General features: G+C 38.0%; 2 protein-coding genes across 2 annotated transcripts; both read right to left on the reverse strand.

The window, feature by feature from the left end:
* Window positions 1-1,082: 1,082 nt before the first annotated feature.
* LOC103421159 (uncharacterized) lies at window positions 1,083-4,536 on the reverse strand. The gene is made up of 11 exons (XM_008359198.4): window positions 4,076-4,536; window positions 3,909-3,975; window positions 3,565-3,661; window positions 3,350-3,394; window positions 2,983-3,079; window positions 2,733-2,816; window positions 2,563-2,603; window positions 2,357-2,422; window positions 2,189-2,248; window positions 1,874-1,925; window positions 1,083-1,784 (listed from the first exon to the last, which is right to left on the reverse strand). The coding sequence occupies exons 1-11, from the start codon at window positions 4,371-4,373 to the stop codon at window positions 1,696-1,698; spliced, it is 996 nt and encodes a 331-aa protein (XP_008357420.1). The 5' UTR covers window positions 4,374-4,536; the 3' UTR covers window positions 1,083-1,695.
* A 5,296-nt stretch (window positions 4,537-9,832) lies between these two features.
* On the reverse strand, window positions 9,833-12,724 carry LOC139194634 (uncharacterized). Its single transcript, XM_070819522.1, has 5 exons — window positions 12,383-12,724; window positions 11,344-11,772; window positions 10,777-10,884; window positions 10,200-10,529; window positions 9,833-10,099 (listed from the first exon to the last, which is right to left on the reverse strand). The coding sequence occupies exons 1-5, from the start codon at window positions 12,722-12,724 to the stop codon at window positions 9,833-9,835; spliced, it is 1,476 nt and encodes a 491-aa protein (XP_070675623.1).
* Window positions 12,725-14,133: the final 1,409 nt, after the last annotated feature.

Below are 14,133 nucleotides of genomic sequence, written 5' to 3' on the forward strand. Positions count from 1 at the left end.
AAAAAATATAAACTCTAGGTTTTATTTGTCCATTTAATTCAATGTTTGTTTTTTTCTTTTGAATATATACGATATTATCTACACTAAAGAGTGAGGGTTTGGGTTAAACCTCACATTGTGTTAAGCATAATGAATTAGTTCATATTCACCTTTGATGAAATCAAACATTAGACCTCTCACTTACTATTGAGGTGGAATACCATTAAGCCATCTCCAACCGAATGAGGGCCAGATGGCTCGTTTTAGCCCTATAGTCCTTCAAGAAATTAATATTTTAATGAACAGTGTAAGACCATATTTCTTATCATCTCCAACCAAGGGGCCAAAGGACCATAGGCCAAATATAGTCATGTGACAAAAAACCATCTCCAACCGAGGGAGGCCAAAGGGTTATAGGCCAAACATAATTTATTATTTTAATTGAATTAATATGGTTGCTCAAATTAAACTACCTCAATAATTTTTTGAGATGTAATCTCAATAATTTTTCGGATAAAATTTCGAGTGACACGTGTACAAATATATGATGATCCAAATAGGTCAAGGAAGGCTCGTGCAAAAATATATGATGTGCCTAATTTGCATTTCGATCCAAGAACTGGTAATATCTCGTTAAACAAGTACATGAGGCACAATGTGATGATACGTTAGCGTGCCACAAACAAGTACGTACAACAAGATCTTGTTGCACATCTTTGAGCCAAAAGAAACATGGAGTGGACATTTAAGTTTTATGTTGTTAAATGTTTTTTTTTTTAATGTTGTTTAAGTTTAATGTTGTTTAATTCTGTTTAATGACTTAGGTAGTTATAGGAAAAAAAATAGAATTTTTTAAAAAATTGTAAAAAAAAAAAATTTCAAATTCAAATTCAAATTCCAATCCAACGGCTAGTTGACGTCATTTCAGCCCTATAACCCTCTCACTGGATCGGTTGGAGAAGGCCTTAGACAGTTGTTGTTCACAAAAGAAACATTGGTAGATATGCTCGCAAATAGTAGTCTTCCGAAACCTAATACTGCAAATAGTGTCAAAGACCGCGTGCCCAGGATTACCTGCATCCACTGCACTTGTATTTGCCCTCTTATATGTTTTAATTAAAATTTATTTGCATTTTGCAACAATCTAAATGAAAATTCAGGATCAGACTTGAGTTATTTGATAGTTACAATCAGAGGACACAGTGTGAGAAGAAGAGAAGGGAAGGTCCTTGAAAGGGTACTGAATGTCGGCCGCGGCGAGAAGGGGCCGAAGATGTTGCTTGGTGGCCAAAAGGATTCTGTCACAGCTTCTTCATCCTTTCCCTTTACATCTCCACCTTTACAGAACAAAGGAGAGAGCTGGAACCAATTCCGTGTCGCTATATGCCTATACATTTACTCTCATTGACCAGAATCATAATTCGGAGTTCAACAATATGAAGACACTTGCAAATCACAGAAGTGCATACACAGGCCGTAAATTTACAGGAGCCAAGATATGTTATAATCGGCCTACTCAACGTTCTGTCAATTTTTGAAATGGACTTTGAGACACTACCTTCAAACCCAAGAACTATTTCCGTTAAATCAATCCCTCCTACTCCTGTTGCTCCAAATACTGGAATATGCAAGAAGCGATAAGAGCGACTGCTTTTTAAAAATGGGTGGAACGCAGAGAAGTGTGCAAGGCTTCTGGAGAAATAGACGTTGAAACTGTCAGGCTCTTAACGCTAGAAACTCCTTGACATTCTGTCGAATGCCTTTGTCATAAGGATTCCTGAACTTTATACTCGTGAAGTTTTTCCCTGGACGGGCAAAATATTAGGTGTTACATTCTGCATACGGGTGGTGGAAATTATGAAGATCCAGAATTCGTGCTGCGACGTGCACTTACCTGGCTGAGGTTGAACAAGAAGTTGGAACTCTGGATGCTTCTTCCAGTTCATCTGCAAATAACAAACCAAAAGGAAAATGTTCTATTTCAAATTGGACTACAGTAAGACTCGTGAATAAAAGCAGAATATGTGTTACATTTCAAGTCTCCTGAATTGATCAGAAAGGTCACTTGTTATAATAAGATTAAGGACATATAATCCTTCACCCTTCAAACGCACACACACACACACACAAATAACACACATGCGCGAATCCATCAACCCATCATTTGTTTCTCATATATTATATGCTCATCAATCAATGAGGAACTTACCCACTCATCAGTTCTGATGTTGAAGCATACACAATATATATGCCATATCACAAACAGCACCTACTCATACACAATTTGATGTTTATTAGATTCCATATGAAGTTACCTAATACGGATGAATCATTCAGAAAGTAGCATAACTCATAGAAAAGCATTAGTGATACAAACCTGCCATACCAACTGGAGAATGGTGAACATAATTGTGCTAACAGTTAAATTTTCAGAAAGAGTAGGCTGCAAAATTGATTAAAAGAATCTAGGTAAGCTGCAGAGGCATGGATAACTTATGCTATAAGTAATTTACAACCTAAATGCCACAAAAAGCCACACTGTTGATTAATTATTTTTTAAAGTTTGCGGGTGCAATGACCTACCTCTAAGCTAGGTCTACGTAAGAGCCTGGATTTGGCAACAACTGAAGAAAAAAAATACAGGAATTTAGAAGTAAAAGCAAAGCAACAATAATTTTCAAAACACATTGAACAGGAAAACAAAAAGTCTGTTACTTGGATAAGAATCAATCACAACAAGAGTGTTAGCTTACAGAGTGATGTGCATACTAAATAAGAAGCCTCAGTAATGATCAATCCAAACAGAAGAACTAGAAAAAGGGGATGATTCTTTTGTCCTGTACAACAAGGGCATGACAAGTACAACACAATCAAAATCAGCTGCAGCGGCCCTTGCAAGCCAACTTAAAAGGAAATCTATACGATCTAATTTTCTTTATTAGCTAGCTTGAACGTTAATATAACTTGCATGGAAACTACTAGTAAGAAAAAAATTGTCTTCACCTATACAGTTCCCAAAAGCTGGGCAATGGTGGTCAAGACCCTTTATGTATGACTTGCAGATCCTGCAATATCGTACCCTCGTAACCAAACCAGAACCCTGAGAAAGACAGAGCACAATCAGCATCCAGATTACAATAAGCATGATACCAGAGCCAAATTATTCTTTAATGGAAAATGTTCTCTTAGTATACAGTCAAGCGTATTATATTGTCAATTGTCAATCTGTAATGCACATTCAAATAAAAATCAACTTATCCAAGTTTGAAATTTGACAACACCACAGGTTAACTCTTTCTAGTAAAAACCAAAAAGCAAAAACCGCTGATCATTCTAGTACTGAAAAACTGAAGAGGATGAAAGCAAATACTTCAGTTGAGTCGTCAGATAAACCACTTGCTAAAACCTCCAACTCCTGCACAAATAAAAGTTCATTAACCAACTGCATTACACTATGAAACAACTTAATAGTTAAGGCACCCGTTAATTTCGACATATATATATAGTACTATAAAAAGAGGGAAAAAAATCCCCTCAAATTTTTTTGCATCAAAAGAGATGGAACCCAAGTTCAAAATCTCCAACCTTCTCATGAATATGAACTTCAGAAACTGAACCCTCCGCAACTTGGTCTGAAGAGGCAAACCCATTTGTTACAAAGCCAGGGTCACTTGTAATTATACTGCAATAACAACACACTTGTCACTGAAAGTTGTCAAATTTCGAAAATTCTAGAGTACACTAATGTATTGCATATATTGCGGAATTTAACGGATGGATGTGCGCTCAAGAATTTAGGCGTATCTAACGGGTTTACCCGAGCCACTTAGAATGCAATGTATTACACTGATGCAATTACTATTTACTCAGTCAAGTTTAGATGATTTTGAAGAGCAAACAAGCAACGCGGAGCTGGAAAAAGTACCAACCTGTAGAGACCAATGAGGAGGAAGACAACCTCACAGCTGAAAACGGCGTCGTTGAGCAGTGACACGGCTGCAGCAGGCACAACACACAGATTAACTGTTCAAATTTGCTCAGCACACCCAAAACATTTGAATTAGTTTAATTGATGAAGTTAACTAATTGAGGTCACCTTGACTGATAACTGATATGTAAAACCCCCAAATGAAGAGAATGTTGAAGAACACGAAAGCCGGAGCTGAAGCGCGGCGTTTCAGAAGGGTCCTTCTGCACCATCCGCCAAAACCCAGAAAGAAGAGAAGCAGCAGGGCCGAGAGAGCGAGTTGGGCGAGGAAGGAAGAGGCGGAGAAGAAGCGGGGGACGAGAGAGAGGACCAGGTGAGTGAGGAAGACGAAGATACAGGAGATTACGCAGGGACCAATTGACTTGGACCGACCCGAGCGCTTTCTTTCATCTGGTGTTTCATCCATGGTCACTTTGAGATTCGTTGCCTAGGATGTGAAATTTGAATAACGAGGTTGTAAGTTGGAACATAAGTAATTCGAGTACTCATGGGGTTAGGTTAGTCGGTTAAATAAGTTATCAGAGTTTCGCTTGAGTAGGAAATGGGAAAAATCTTCGTACTCAAATCTCGAAAGGAGTTGGATTTTCTCTTCACCTATTTATTTTTTTATTTTTTTTTATTTTTCATAAATTAATATAAGATGTTAAAATGATTTAATCGTGATAGTTCAAATAAGATGAGAATTAAAGAGGGAAAAAAAGAGAGGAGAAAATCATACACCATCTTGAAATAATTAGATTAAAAGCCGAGTTTTACTAAATGATATTGTTATCTAAATATGCAAAAGAAATATTGCGGTCTCCATGATGGTGATTCTATACTTTTAGTGTGACCCATGACCAAGGTATTAAATATCGATGATATCATAAATATCGGTAGTCCAAAAACACCGAAATTTCGATGGAAATATCGGGATAGTATCGATATCGATAAAAATTGAATAAAAACCACGGAAATTGTAAGAAAAATTTGGAAATTTTTATTGAAACTTTGCAGGATGTTTATTTAGTCAATTATCTATAAGTTTATCACAAAAAATTAGAAGGAAATGCATTGTATGATAGATATAACTGATTTAAGTTGATTATATAGAGAGCTAGCAAACATTGTGAGTGTAGAAAATATGTAGTAATTAATGAAAGAAGTTTAAACACACCATAATCATTTATATATAATGAATTAGTACAATATTTTACACTTTATACATTGCATGGTAAGATACATGAGTGACTTAGCAAGGTCTAAAATATCGATGATATCAGAAATATCAGTAGTCCAAAAAAATATCGATAGTCCAAAAACACGGAAATTTCGATGGAAATATTGGGATATTATGGATATTTTAGACCATGCCCATGACTAAACAAGTAATTACACCACATGTGGTTTATCTCGTTAACGATGACACTCAAACTCTAAACTTTCCTTCTTTTGTTAAACAATTGTGCTTTAGGGTTGAGGCTCACATGAGGCGTTAAAACAGTGTTTTAAAAAACGTGCTACAAGTTACGCTGAGGCGGCTTTGGAGGCAGACAAGGGTGAAATTGCCTCTGCCCATTGGGAATAGGTGAAAACTCACCTAAACATGGTTGAGGCGCGCCTGTAGGTGTTATGAGGTGGCCGATATCCTTTGCTTGAAATTGCTGGGGACCTCTCAAAGTCGAAGGTTGGCCTCTGAGGCTTTGACATGTGATTTTTTTTTTCTCCTGCACTGGCGACGTATTCACAAAGAAGAAAGATTTTTTTAAATGACTTGGCCTAAAATGAAACTGTTGTGGCCAAATCTTTTAATTACTTGGCCCAAACGACATCGTTTTGCCTAAGTCTAATAATTTTTTTAAGCCCCAACAGATCCCTTTCTTCCTCATCCCAATACCTGATTCTCCCATATTCCCATTTGCAGCCAATCCCCATCCCCATCCCCAATTCCTCAAACCCCAAATTCTCAATCTCAATCCCATATTTCAGTTTTACCCTAATCTCATACTTCAGTTAGTTTCAAAATTCTTCACACCACCATAATTTGTTTCAAACTTCAAGTAAGTTTTTTAGCATTATAATCTCAATTTGGTCTTGATTGCCTGTTTGATTGTTGATTAATTTGTTTTACAAAGTACTATATTATATATAATATATTAAAAAAAAAGGTCCTCTCAGGCTTTACTTTATGCCTCAACACTTTCGCCTAACCAGAGCTATTCATGAAACCAGGGCATACACCTTCGCTGTTTAAAACATTGGGTTAAAGCAAAACACACGTGCTTATTAAAAAGGATGGAGATCAATTTTGGAACGACATCGTTTCTAGCTAAAACATCCAAATGAAGGTCATTGGTCAAATCAATCATTCTTCATTCAAGTTACATTGTGCCGCAGACTCCGTAGCCACAATTCGCAACGACGAGGACGCACGGCAGGGTTAAGCAGAGTTTGGCGCCAAACTTTCGGTGGACAAAATGAGATTGGGTCAAGGGGATTATTTTTTTTTTGGGTGTGGGGTGGGGGGGGGAGGGAGGAAACACCATGCCAAAACATGGTGAAACGTTTATTGCAACAACATAAACTTACAATCAAGGCCCAAAACAGATACACAAAGCAAATCGGGGCCAACCAAACACACCAAAAGAAGCCCAACCAAAAGTTGGAACCGAAGAAAACAGAAAACAGAAAACTAAAAACACCGCTGCAACCCCTGCTGCAACCACTGCCGCAATCAACGCTGCCATAACAGTGCTAGTCGATCCACCCAAAACCCATCTCCTAACCGAGCCGTACCTCAGCAAACCTAGCAACCAATTCCAATCTTCAGTCCAAACACAGCCACATATCACCAAGAACCTGCAGCAAAGATAAAGAAGCCCGTGGAAATCCACAAGCAACACTGCCAACCAAGGCAGACAGCAAAGAGAAGGTGAGGGTGTTTGGAACACTTGACCCTGTGCATGCACTAGATCAGAGCACACTGACTCAACAAGCCGCATCTCGCGACGAACTTGACCAAAGAGAAGGAAATTAGAGGAAGGAGGAGGGGACATAACAGTGGGAGGAGAATAGGGTAAATCGGACCAGGAAGTAAGGCATCAGAGGGGAGAAGAGAGGGAGACCAAAGCAAAAACAAAAGAGCACCCACCGATCCCAGCCGCAGCCAGGATCAGCAGCAACAAAACATGTATCTAAAATCATTATTTTTTACTTTCTCCACCAAGGTAGGATAGCTAACACGCCTTCTCACGTGGAATCTTATTTAGTGGATTTAGTGGTTCACACGTAAAAATCCACACATCGGCTATTAAAACTCAGAGGTCTATGTTAAGAGTTCATGCTTGTTTTCAAGTCCACACTTCCTGGTGACAAGTCTTTGGCTTGCACAGACCTAGGGGCCCATCTAACGACATCGATGGAGTCCCCATCTTGCTAATTACTGCATGTCTAATCTGTCAGGTGTGAAATTTTATCACAAATGGTCTCGATATTAGTTAGAGTGGGGTAATCATATTTAAAGTCATTATTTTTTTACTTCCTCACTAACGTGGGATAGCTAACAAAATGTTCATCACCATTTTTTATATGATTAAGCCAATGATGCAGCTAGTTAGAGTTCCCGTCCATTATATTCCGAACTCTTTGCATAAATAAAAATAAATAAATAAATAAAATAAAATAAAATAAAATAAACTTTGCCTCTCGTTTCTCTTTTTCTCCCTTCTCTATGCTTCTCCCGATGCTGCTCTAGTCGCGAATACTTCTGCAAGACATGACTTACGAAATATTGTATCGTGGAGGAACATGACAATATGACAAAAATAAAATTTCCTTAAAACTTAAAATGATCAAATTGCTCTCTTCTATAAATGATTTATTGCGAAGGAACCAACAAAGAGTACCAAATTTGATGAAGTTTGAATAAGTGTTTGTATATTGAAGGAAGAAGAAGAAATTAAAGCACAGATAAACATGGAGAAGGATTTGATGCTTTTGCTCTCTGCTAAATTTTCAGAGAGAATGTTCTCTCTTCTATTTCTTTGCACACACTCTCTGTGCATAATGATTGGAATATATGTGGATTCTCATTGCAGAGAAACAGAAAGGATCTCAGCCACTCATCCAACTAGGCTCAAAGATCTTTACACATGTCACTTAGACATAATTACAATATAAGCCCTACACTTGGTAAAATTACCAAAGTGAATACACAACTAAATACAAGGCTTATTCATTCTAAAATCAGATTAGCTCAATGCTTATACACTAACACTTCCCTTTAAGCTTTGAGCTAATATCACTCCAAGCTTATCTCTGAGATAGTTGAATCTTTCCCTTGGTAAGGCTTTGGTAAAAATGTTTGCTATTTGCTATTTGGTGGAACAATAGACTAAGTCAATAATTCCTTGCTGCAAGGCATCCTTGATGAAGTGATACCTTCTATCAATGTGTTTTGTGCGCTGGTGAAACACTGGATTTTTAGTTATTGAGATTGCAGATGTATTATCACACTGCAAAGAAGTTGCTTCAGTTTGCAATTCCCCAAAATGCTCCAAAACAAATCTGAGCCAGATAGCCAGAGTTATGGCTTCTGATGCACTGATATACTCTACCTCTGCAATTGAGAGTGCAACACAATTCTGCTTAATAGATGTCTATGAGAAAACTCAACTTCCAAATGAGAATGCATAGCCGGATGTGCTTTTGCTATCATCAATGGAACCTCCCTAGTCATTGTCACAATATCCAACTAAAACTGTCTTATTACCTTTCTCATACTTCAAACCATAATCCAATGTTCCTTTAACATATCTGAGCACTCTCTTGGCTGTCCCATAGTGATTGTTTGTTGGGCAATGCATATATCTAGCTAGTAAACTAGCTGCATACATCACATTTGGCCTTGTAGTTGTGAGGTGTAATAGGCTTCCCACAATTCTCCTAAATTGTTCTTCACTTACTGCACCACTTCCATCTTCCTTGCTTAACTTTTCAGTGGCAACAAGAGGGATGAAAACAAATTTGCACTCTTTGAAGCCAAATTTATCCAACAAAGAAGAAGCATACTTCATTTGATGAATGAAAATGCTTGAGTCAGTTTGTATCACTCCCATTCCTAGGAAATGATGAAGAAGCCCTAAATCTGTCATTTCATACTTAACCTTCATATCTTCTTTAAACTCATTCAACATATCTTCATTGCTTCCAGTATATACTATGTCATCCACATAGATAGACACAATTAGGATATCCTTATCTCCCCTTGTTTTAGTATAGAGAGTTGCTTCACTCAAGCTTTTCTCAAATCCACATTGAATGAAGTAGTTGTCAATCTCCCCATACCAGGCTCTAGGTGTCTGTTTTAGTCCATAAAAAGGCATTGTGCAATTTGTAGACTTTATCCTCGTTGCCATCAACTACAAATCCCTCAGGTTGTTCAACATATACATTTTCCTGCAATTTTTCATTCAAAAATGCAGATTTAACATCTAGTTGATACAGCTTCCAGCTTTTTTGCGCAACAAGAGTAATCAAGGTTCTGATTGTGTCCAATCTAGCAACTAGAGCAAAAGTTTCATTGTAATCGATTCCTGGTTTCTGCATATACCCCTTGGCAACCAACCTTGCCTTGTTCTTTTGTACTGAAGCATCCAAATTCAGCTTGGTTTTGAACACCCATTTTACTCCAAGGACTTGCTTATCACTTGGTCTATCTACAAGCTCCCAAGTTCCATTCTTCTCAATCATTGACAATTCTTCTTCCATTGTTTTTACCTAAGCCTTGTTTTATGCAGCTTCTTCATATTTCTCAGGTTCCACAATGCAAAGATTGCATTGTGCCATAATGTCACTTATGTTTCTCCATTTCACTGGAGTATGATCTTAAGACTGAGAGATCTTTGCAAATTCATGAGTGCTACTTTCCTGTTCTTCAGTATGGGAGAGAATACTGGAACTAGGGGAACTTCCTTCAATCTCACTCAACTCATGTGAATTCACACCAATTACATTTTCAGGTTGATTTTGAATGTAGGTCACATCAACAGAATTCTCTGAATTTTCCTTCCAATTCCAGGTTATAGTTTCATCAAAAACTACATCTCTTGACAAGATTAACTTCTTAGTGCATAGATCAAATACTCTGTATCCCTTCTCACATGTAGAATATCCAACAAACACACATTTGACACTCTTAGCATCTAGCTTCTGTCTTATCTCAGATGGTACATGCACATAGCAGATTAATCACTTTTAGATAGCCAATACTTGGTTTTCTGCCACTGTAGGCCTCAAATGGTGTTAGATTATCAAGTGCTTTTGTAGGTGATCTGTTCAGAATGTAGATAGCTGTGTGTACAGCCTCTGCCCACAGAGAGTATGGCATGCTTTTATCATGAAGCATTGCCTTAGCCATTTCTACAACTGTTCTATTATTCCTCTCCACTACTCCATTCTGTTGTGGAGTATAAGCCATATATAGTTGTCTTTGAATTCCTGCAGTCTCTAAGAACCTGTCGAATTCATTGGACACAAACTCACCTCCTTTGTCACTTCTTAGGCACTTTACTTTGAAACCACACTATAATTCCACCATTGCTTTAAACTTTCTGAAACAAGTTAGAGCCTCAGATTTTTGCCTTAGAAAATAAACCCATGACATTCTTGTATGATTATTAATAAGAAGCATAAAGTACTTATTCCCAACAATTTTGCATGGGACCGCACAAGTCAGTGTGTGTCAGTTCCAGTGGACTATTTGCTCTTCAAGCTTGCTCTTTTGGAAACCAATCTTGATTTTGTTTTTCCAACTGACATCCTTCACATACACCATCAACATCTTCGAGATATGGAAGACCATGCACCATCTCATTCTCTCTAAGTTTGTTGATGCACAAAACCGGAGGTCTTGGAACAACGTAAATCCAACCGTGAATCTGCAAGAAATGTAAATAACACGAGATGTATCGTGGTTCACCCCAAGATTTGGGCTACGTCCACACTGATTATTGTATTTCTGAGAGGATTGTGAGGGAGAGAACCTCTGTAATGTGAGAGGAGATGTGAGATGGTGAGGGGCCTTCAGGCCTAAGAGTTGGCCTCCTGTATTTGTGAGGGTGATGAGTCCTTTTATAGAATAAGGACTCCTCACTTATTACATATTTGCCCATTTCTTTATCACATAATTACATTTAAGTCACCCGAGTATTTGTACGAGATCTAAATACGAGGCCCTAAATATGGTATAAACAAAGTTGTTTAAGGCTCCTAAGATTTAGATGTCCTAGTCTCTTGTGCCAAATCCAGGTAGAATGAGGATTTATGCTAGCTTTCAGGGCAAATTGACTGCTATTCAATAGAGAAAGAGGATAACATATATTTTCCTTCTTCTTAACCTTAATGACAAGATTGTCAAGTGAAGGTCCATCAAATACACTACACATGCCTCCTCCAAACAATAGATAATATCCATGCTCATCCATTTGTCCCACACTCAGCAAGTTTTCTTTTAATCCTGGCAAATGCATGACTTCTCTAATGTACTTCTTCCCCTTGTTAGTGTCAATTTCCAATGAGCCCATTCCAACAACATTTACTAACATACCAGTAGGCATTTGCACCTTTTCAACAACATTTGTTCTTATATCAACAAGAATATCAGCATATCCTGTCATATGGTTGTTGCACCCACTGTCAATGTACCAGTTTCCATTCACATTTGCTTCAGTAGTTGCACTATTAACATAGAATAGGTTACCAGATACCTCCATTTGATTTGCACAGTTAGCTTTTTTAATAGCTTTACCCACAGTGCACTCCCTAGCCTAATGTCCAAATTTATCACAGTTGTGACATTTGGATTTTCCCTTAAATCTGCACTCACCAAAGTGAAGCTTTGAGCATACTTTTCATTGAGGTTTTGTTACTTCTTGATTCATAGAGGGTGAGGAGTTTGCATTCTGTGTATGACTTAAAAATGGCCTTTGTTGAAACTTAGACTTTGAATCCCACTTCATGCCTTTTGCATTCCAGTTCCTCTAAGACTTAAAACCACTGGATTGAGAGTTACCCCTATTTTATTGCCCTTTTGAACTCACAGAGAGAGAGAGAGAGAGGCAAATGCCTTATCAGTTGCATCAACAGTGTGCAAATCGAAACGGTTTTCCTGGCTTTTAAGAATTGCTCGAACCTCCTGTAATTCAACAGTTTCTATACATTTTGTATTCTCAATCACAAGACATATGGGATCATAGGGTTTGCTAAGACTAATTAAAACCTTTGCACAAGTCTCTCATTAGATAATACTTCACCAAACGTCTTCATTTGATTAATCAGTTCATTCAAACGTGTAAGATACCCATATAATGATTCATCATCACACATTCTAGTATACTCAAATTCACATCGAAGATTTTGGAGTTTAACCAGCCGTACCTGATCACCACCATGGTATTCTCCGTATAGCAGATCCCATGCCATCTTCACTGAATCGGTGTTGGCAATTCGGGGGAATATTTGATCCGAGATTGCACTCTGGATAATACTTAGAGCTTTTGCATCTTGCATATATGCAGCCACTGTTTGCTCATCGTCTTCCTCGTCTGAGCTTCTTTCAGCTTTCTTCTTCTTCTTTGAATCTGAGATCGTAACCCCTTTTTCAACTAATTTCCATAACCCATGAGATTTGAAGATCATCACCATCTTGATTCTCCAGAACTTGTAGTTCTCACTGGAGAAGATCGGTGTTCTCACCTCAGAACTTCCAAATCCAGCCATCTTTTAGCTTAGATGTTACGAACACAAATCGAAATCGGGTTCTATGGAGTTCCGACGACTTCACCTAAACCGGAACGAGCTCGAGCGTAGCTCGATTACTTCAAGGTCTATGATGTTACAATTTACGCCCATATCTCAAATGATCGAACCTGGCTCTGATACCATGGTGAAATTTGAATAAGTGTTTGTATATTGAAGGAAGAAGAAAAAATTAAAGCACAAATAAAAATGGAGAATGATTTGATGCTTTTACTCTTTGCTAAATTTTCAGAGGGAATGTTTTTTCTTTTATTTCTTTGCACACACTCTCTGTGCATAACGATTGGAATATATATGGATTCTCACTGCAGAGAAATAGAAAAGATCTCAGCCACTGATCCAGCTAGGCTCAAAGATCTTTACACATGTCACTTAGACACAATTACAATATGAGCCCTACATTTGGTAAAATTACCAAAGTGAATACACAACTAAATACAAGGCTTATTCATTCTAAAATCAGATTAGCTCAATGCTTATACACTAACAAAATTGATGAGAATTGAAGCGAGCTCCAAAATAGGCAAACTTTGCAGAGCTGTTAAAAGGGTAATCGAGGATTGCTGAGTTACTGGAGAAGACGAGGAGCTGAGGAGGTACAACCATGGGTGAGGAGAGTGGAACCCATTATTGGATGTAGCGGAACTTGTGCAGGAGTCGATTGAAAAGAATGAGTCAATGGTGAGCTGCTAAGCGAGAGGAGGAGGAGAGATTGAATCGTTTAACAGAGAAGGGCATTTCATCATCTGGGTTTTGAGATAAAAGTTCTGCAGAGACACATTGCAAAAGGTAAAAAAAAACAATCCTTAAATGAAGTAAAAGGTAAAAAAGCATAAGCTTTCCTTCAAATGGTAGAAAACTATGAAATGGGTAGCTCCAGATTTGGCCATGAGGGATGGGGTCGAACGCGTCGAGGGTAGTGGAGGCCCATGCTGTCGTTGAAGCCGATATAGGTGCCACGTCTCCTTTCTTCCACTTTACCTTCGTCTTTTTTCCATGTAGCTCTAGTTCTCTCCAATTTTTTATTTTTTAGGGTAAATCTCAGTTTACTACCTTCATGTTTCGTGGTTTTCGACATTTAGTACATCCAGTTTTTTTCGTTCCAGAGTTATACCTAAATTGTTAATTTTGTGATAGTCTTATACATTCGTTAGTCAAACTGTTAAGTCTATCATTAACTAATGACGTGACACCCATATGGACAATGACTGGGCACCACGTGTCATTAAGGGTCCATGTGGAATGTTTTTTTTTTTTTGAGAAGGGGTTCAAAAAAAATTCAAAAATTCCAAAAGAAAACCCTTCTTCTACCTCCTCCAACCCTCCGCACCTTCTCCCTCCCTCATGCCCCATCACCTTCTCCCTCCATT

Source organism: Malus domestica, chromosome 03 (assembly GCF_042453785.1).
Source record: "Malus domestica chromosome 03, GDT2T_hap1".
NCBI classification, from domain to species: Eukaryota; Viridiplantae; Streptophyta; class Magnoliopsida; order Rosales; family Rosaceae; genus Malus; species Malus domestica.